The following is a 6,025-nucleotide window of genomic DNA, read 5'->3' as shown; positions in this document are numbered from 1 at the left end:
TGGAAGAAACATATATACATATATATACACGTATCTGTAAAAACACGAAACACAGCGTTCTAGGAAGGATTCCGCACATTAAGAATTTAGAATTTTCATCAGAAATACAAGAGAGTATTTCTTTCCCAGTAAACTATCTCTATTACATAAAACATATACTGACAGAAAAAAAGAAAGATCTCTTTATTGAATGGGAGCAAGGGACCATAAATTACACGTATTTACAGGTGACACGGGGTCAAACACAACAAGTTTTATTCATATGCATTTTTGTTCACATTTATTTAAATAAGGGCTCCACAGATAAGAGGAATGTCTCTTCAAAATGCTGGTCAGAAAACCTGCACACAGACTGGCGAGCACTTTCTCTGATCTCTAACCTTTTTTCAGGAGACATGGAAAAGATGTAAGCCATTGTCTCAGCGTAACCGTCCTCGTTCTCTGCTAGGAAGCCTGTAATACGTCCTTCATAGGGTACCACAATATCCAGTTTGGGGCCTCCAGAATTGTGAGCCAGGATAACTGTGCCAGCTGCCATACATTCAACTACTCCTGTAAAAGACACAAAACATGACATGAATGTGTACATCGCATACTTTGGCTTTCAATAGTTCACTGGAAATTTAAATCCGCAATCAAATTCACCTGGAATTATAAGTTAGTATAGACTGGAGTTCTAGATAAGTGTGAAAAATACAGACTAAATGGTCTCACAAGCTCTGATTCTAATAAAGTCTGATGACATTAACATCAGCTCGGTCACTTTATAGCCAAACTCAGTAACCCTGTTTGCCTCCAAGCTTACCATATTGTAGATGTATGGCGCAGGCAATCTTACTTTCCCTTTTGGGGAAGACAGGAAGACCCAACTAATCCCAGTAAACTGTGCCTGATACCTTAATTCTGCATGACAACACACTGCAAACCATGTCTCAGCCCCTCTTTGAGATCCAGTTTCACATCACAGTGATTGATTTTAGGACTTACGTTAGCAGAGGCATCTAATGAAGTGAGATGGCCTAGGGTTCCTAGAGGCATTCACAAGGCGTTTTACTAACATATATTATATAAATATATATACACATACATAATACATAATATATATATATATACACACACACACACATATATATAATACAGAATCTCTGAGAAACTCACCTCCAAAATAGCAGCTAGAGCCCTCTGACACATATTAGGCATTTCAAATAGCAGTTAAGCAGACGGAACATTCAAAATCTCTCTGCACGTGAGCTAGGTGTCTAAATGCCTAAACTCCCCTTGCAGTCAGTGCAGTCAAGAGGGCACTAAGTTGCTTCAGCATAGGCTCTGCAGGGAACAGAAGGCATCTGTGTAAGTCTGACACACGTAACACAGGGCCTTCAGCTACAGGGACTTTGTGCTTGCAGAGTAATAGCTGAATGTCAGGCAGGACATCCTAAACAGATGGCATTTGCTGTCTAAGTGACTAGAGGATGCCCATAATGCAGTCTGCGATGTTTACAACAATCCAGCTTGCACTACAGTAGCACCTAATGATCTGACATCTGAACTGGTCTTAAAGGTTCTACCTCTGTTAGATCACCATTGCCAAGAACAGGACTTGGTCACCTGCTTGGCATGCAGACCTCTTAGGTTTAAACACAAATTGAAGCCCTCCTCATCTGTGTTCTGATCACTGAGACAAGCAGCTGAAACCTGAGGAGAGATACTGACCGATGCCAAAGTGCTCATTCCACATCGTATGCAGGCCAATGGTGGCCTCGGCCAGGTGTTTCTTTAACTCCTCAAAGGGAATGTTTATTCTGAACATCACACTGTTACTAACTCCAAGCTCTTCACAAAGACATTTAAGGTTATTCACACGGTCTTCATCTTGCTGGTTCCGACAGCCTCCAATTAAAATAAGCTTCAGTGAGAGCTGCTGCCTCAGTCTCTTCTCTTTCAGCAACTTAGCAAAGGCTCGGATTTGCAAAGGATGATCTTTTTCAGGCCTGAATTGGCTGACAGAAACAATAGAATATTCAGCACTGTTCTTTTCCTCTTCCAGTGGGATATCCAGGAAGGTCTGAACATCACATGGTGGATACACAACGCTAGTGCAAGCCCCAGTTCTCCAGAGGGAAAGAATGTGATTTAGTGTCCAGGAAGAATTGACCATAACCACATCGCTGCAGGAACCCACCAATCCGTACATGAAGGCAAACAAGTAGTAGTAGACAAGTTTCAATTTGCTGAAGAAAGGATTGTTTGTAATGAAAGCTGCATTGTTAAACCTGGTATCCTGATTCCTAACTACAGAAAGCATATCGGTGCTGATGGTGGGATAATGGACATAGCATCCAACACGACAACCTCCTAAATATTTAAATAGGGGAAGCGTAAAAGCATAACCCATCGAGTCAATGTAAATATCTGGAACACACTTGAGAAGAGCTTCCCAACCGAGAAACACGGAGCCTAAACTTTGTCCCAGCAAAGTGAAGCGAGGATAAAGAGAAGCTTCCACAAGATAGCGTTTTTCCAGAAATACAAACTTCACAGGATGAGTTAATTTAATGTTGAATCTTCTGAAAGCACCTTCTACTATGTCTTCTTCAGTGGCATCTCTATCACCAGTGTAAACAACACACGTTACATTCTTGTACCTGGAAAAGAAGAGAATTTCATTCATTCTTCTCATCAAATTTTCTAACACAAAACTCAAATATTATCCACTCAAAATTTACCAAAACGTATGTTCTAAATCAAATGTCTGGCCTACCTCTGGAACAACTTACATGTAACTAAATTGATTATATGAATTTTTTCCCTTACACTTTTTTTTTTTTTTCTTTTTAAGCAAAAGCTGTGGACCAGAAATCTTTTTTTAAAGAAAGGATCTCAGTGTTAATCAACAGATTTAGGAACGCCTTGCAGCATACTAGATGTCCATCCAGTGTACAGCATGAGTAAAATGCAAAAGACTGTGCAAGGCAGTGGACGTGCCAATGTTGAATCCACTTTATGTATTAACTTAGTCTCCTGCACTAAGAGGCCATTACTGAGATTCGATCATCAGTTACCTACACACAAGTTATGACCCTAAAAGCTCCCTATGAGTGCTGCAAAACTGATGGAGAAGGATAGATTTTGCCAAGGAGGAAAAAAGTGACAGGTGCCACAGCTATGGAGGAGACAGAGGACAGAAGAAAACGTGGATAAAGAGCTGAAGAAGAAAGGTGAAATGTAGGACCAGTATATCAATGATATCTATTTAAATGTGCAAAATGTCATCATTTGCATAAATGATATCATGAGAAACAGAGTGAAATATGGTATCAGCTGATAAACAGATGTGCTTACTTTTTCTGGAGCGTTCTTATGGCACACCACAAGACTCTCTCTCCTCCACCACCTGCATTGCAATAGGGATGAAAAAACGCAACCAGCAGTGGCCGCCTCCCATCCCCTCCTGCCGGACTCTGCTGCTTTCTCTTTCCTTGTATCCAGAGCCGAATTCCACACAGCAGGACGGCCAAGCAGGTACTCAGAACTCCACTTAGAAACAATGCAGGGATTAGCAACGAGCACAGCAATCTGAAACAAGGTGAAAATTGTAAAATATAAAGCTGGCCTAAGGAAATACTACGTGTGAAATCCATACAGAAGGGCATAAGGGTAGAGCCAGAGGGTGCCAGACAACTTCATGAGTTCTTCTAACCACTGAAATTATCAGCATCACTGCTCCATTTCAGTAATTACATTCAAAAAACACTATTCTACGTAGTTTAGCAATTTTTTTTACAGATCTCAGTTATAGTTTATTGACATTATTTATGTTTGCGTTATTACACTACATAAATATCACCCGCTCTATTTCAACGTGTCATATATACTCCAAAGGCCGCGTGCCCGCAGCAGCGTGGCACAGCACAAGGCGCACAGAGGATCCTCAACAGATGTTCAGGGCCCTCCTTCAGCCCAGCTCCTGCCCGCTCTGCCTTCCGAAGCGCTGCAGCCGGTCAGGGCAGCGCTGGGCAGGCAGTTTTCCCTTCCCTCCTCGAGCTCGGCAGGGCCGTGGGGCGCGGGGCCGCCCCCACCCATCCGCCCCGTACCTGAGCAGCCCGCAGAAGCACAGCCCACCCGCCACCATCTTGCGCGCCACCACCCCTCCTTCCGCCGGAAGCGCTCTTTGCTTGCGGGCGGGACCAACCAGGCATTGCCTCTCTCTCATTGGCTCTCGACGGAGATGGACGGCGGGAAAGGCAGAGGGGCGGGGATTGGAATGGGCGGGAACAAGAATGGGCGGGAACAAGGAGTGGGCGTGGCTTCGCCTGAGGGAGCGCGGCAGGGTTGGGTGTTCTGTAAGCGGGTCGGTGGCTGTGTGTGCGGTCTACTTGTGCTTTTATTTTTTTCCTCATTCTATTTTCTGAGGAAATCATGCACTGACTTGTGATCTCTCAGCATGATTGAGGCCAGAGCAGTCTCTTTCATGTCGTAGCCTTCGGTGAGTCCAAAGGTCGTGAGGCTGGTGGGATGCTTGTGAATGTTACCCTGGGTCTTAGCAGAAGATGGTGTTGGGTCCCCTAGTTTGGCCATTGCTAAACCCAGAACAGAGAGATGAAGTCTCTGCTGTACTGAGAGCAGGAGGAAATCAGAGAGTAATGACTGTGGTTTGGCAAATGGATGAGGCCAGGCTCTTCTCAGTGGTGTATAGTGATAGGTCATGGAACAGTGGCCTAAAACCTGAACATAGGAAGTAACATAAAAACATGTGGAAGAACTTTTTATGGTGAGGGTGACGGAGCTCTGGAACAGGCTGCCCTGAGAGGTTGTGGAGTCTCCTCTGGAGATATTCAAGACCCACCTGGATGCCTACCTGTGCAGCTTGCTATAGGGAGCCTGGATTCAGTGATCTCTGAGGTCCCCTCGAACCCCTACTATGCTGTGATTCTGTGATTATTCTCCATATGAGGAATGAGAATAGAACTGTGTCAAGCCTTGAAAGTTAGCGTTCTATTAATCAAGTTACTGATGTTTTTCTTTAAGTATTCATCGCTATCTCAACTACAACTGACAGTAACTTTTATGACAGCATCTCTGCCATTAGGTAAGCAGTTACATTGGAACAGTTCTGTTGGGAAGTCCGGCAAGTGTGATCTAGTGTTTAATTTCTGATCCAGCTGTTTTCCTAATTTGTGTGCAACTGGCACTAGTTTCTTCTTCAGTGTTCTTCTAGCAGAAGAACTGGTCTGCTTCCCCAGCAGACCAATTGCCTGAGAAGCACATGAGATGTTTGCAGAAGGGATCTGTGCTAGGTTGATGTCTCTTAGCTCAAGACACCTCTCTTGTGTCATCAAGCTGACTGTCTGGGTGCAGAGAAGAGGCACAGTTTTTCTGGGGAGCAAGTCTGGTCTATTTTAGCTGATGAGATTTGTGCATCACTGACTTGAAAAGGAGCTTATGGCTACTCCCTCAGAACCTATGAATCTTGGTTTGAATTTCTATATGAAGCAGATGCATCACAGGCTAGCCACAGCTTATATAAGAAATAATACTTTTGAGTTTTGTGAAGTAAGAAAAAATTAATCAGGTAGACACATTTTCCTGAAATGACCTAATCAATTTGTTGGGAGTTCCCCAGATTTCCTGTTAAGGAATGTATATTTCTACGCATTTTGGCAGCTGAAGGAAAAGGTTGATTTCCAGTCACAACAGAAACATCTTCCATGTGACAGCAAACAATGTGTTTGCAGTACATGAGCTTCCCAGCAGGGTGAGCCTCACAGTTTGTTCCCCAGCTGAGTAGCCAGTGGGGTGTAGGTGCGGCACTTCCCAGAAATACTGACATTTGTGCCTAGATGCAGGTCAATCGATCAGCTTGAGTTCTACACAGCTTTTACAGTCACATAATTTTCCTGGTAACAGTTCAAAATCAAAATAATCATAGATACGTTCTTTCTTCTTCTTGCTCCCAAGGCAAACAGGGGAATTGTTTTGGCAGGAGCATCTCTCTCTGATTTATATTTTATATATATATATATAT

General features: G+C 43.4%; 1 protein-coding gene across 2 annotated transcripts; it reads right to left on the bottom strand.

The window, feature by feature from the left end:
* Positions 1-159: 159 nt before the first annotated feature.
* On the bottom strand, positions 160-4,201 carry ALG11 (ALG11 alpha-1,2-mannosyltransferase). 2 transcript variants are annotated; one of them, XR_014881025.1, is made up of 5 exons: positions 4,095-4,201; positions 3,343-3,576; positions 1,714-2,645; positions 1,159-1,326; positions 413-552 (listed from the first exon to the last, which is right to left on the bottom strand). XR_014881025.1 is itself a non-coding variant. In XM_010728768.4 (4 exons), the coding sequence occupies exons 1-4, from the start codon at positions 4,130-4,132 to the stop codon at positions 281-283; spliced, it is 1,476 nt and encodes a 491-aa protein (XP_010727070.3). In that variant the 5' UTR covers positions 4,133-4,201; the 3' UTR covers positions 160-280. The 2 variants fall into 2 exon arrangements, 1 of the variants encoding a protein (XP_010727070.3); XM_010728768.4 differs by lacking the exon at positions 1,159-1,326 and having other exon boundaries at positions 160-552.
* Positions 4,202-6,025: the final 1,824 nt, after the last annotated feature.

The sequence above is a fragment of the Meleagris gallopavo genome, chromosome 1, assembly GCF_905368555.1.
Source record: "Meleagris gallopavo chromosome 1, MGAL_WU_HG_1.1, whole genome shotgun sequence".
NCBI classification, from domain to species: Eukaryota; Metazoa; Chordata; class Aves; order Galliformes; family Phasianidae; genus Meleagris; species Meleagris gallopavo.
The sequence above is the reverse complement of the archived record's forward strand: the minus strand, read 5'-3'. Positions and strand labels throughout refer to the sequence as shown.

Coding starts and splice junctions, on each gene's coding strand:
- ALG11 (XM_010728768.4), bottom strand. CDS start 4,132: ATGGTGGCGGGTGGGCTGTGCTTCTGCGGGCTGCTCAG. Junction 2,646..3,342: donor ATAAGAACGCTCCAGAAAAA/GTAAGCACATCT, acceptor CTTCTTTTCCAG/GTACAAGAATGTAACGTGTG. Junction 553..1,713: donor GAATGAGCACTTTGGCATCG/GTCAGTATCTCT, acceptor TGTCTTTTACAG/GAGTAGTTGAATGTATGGCA.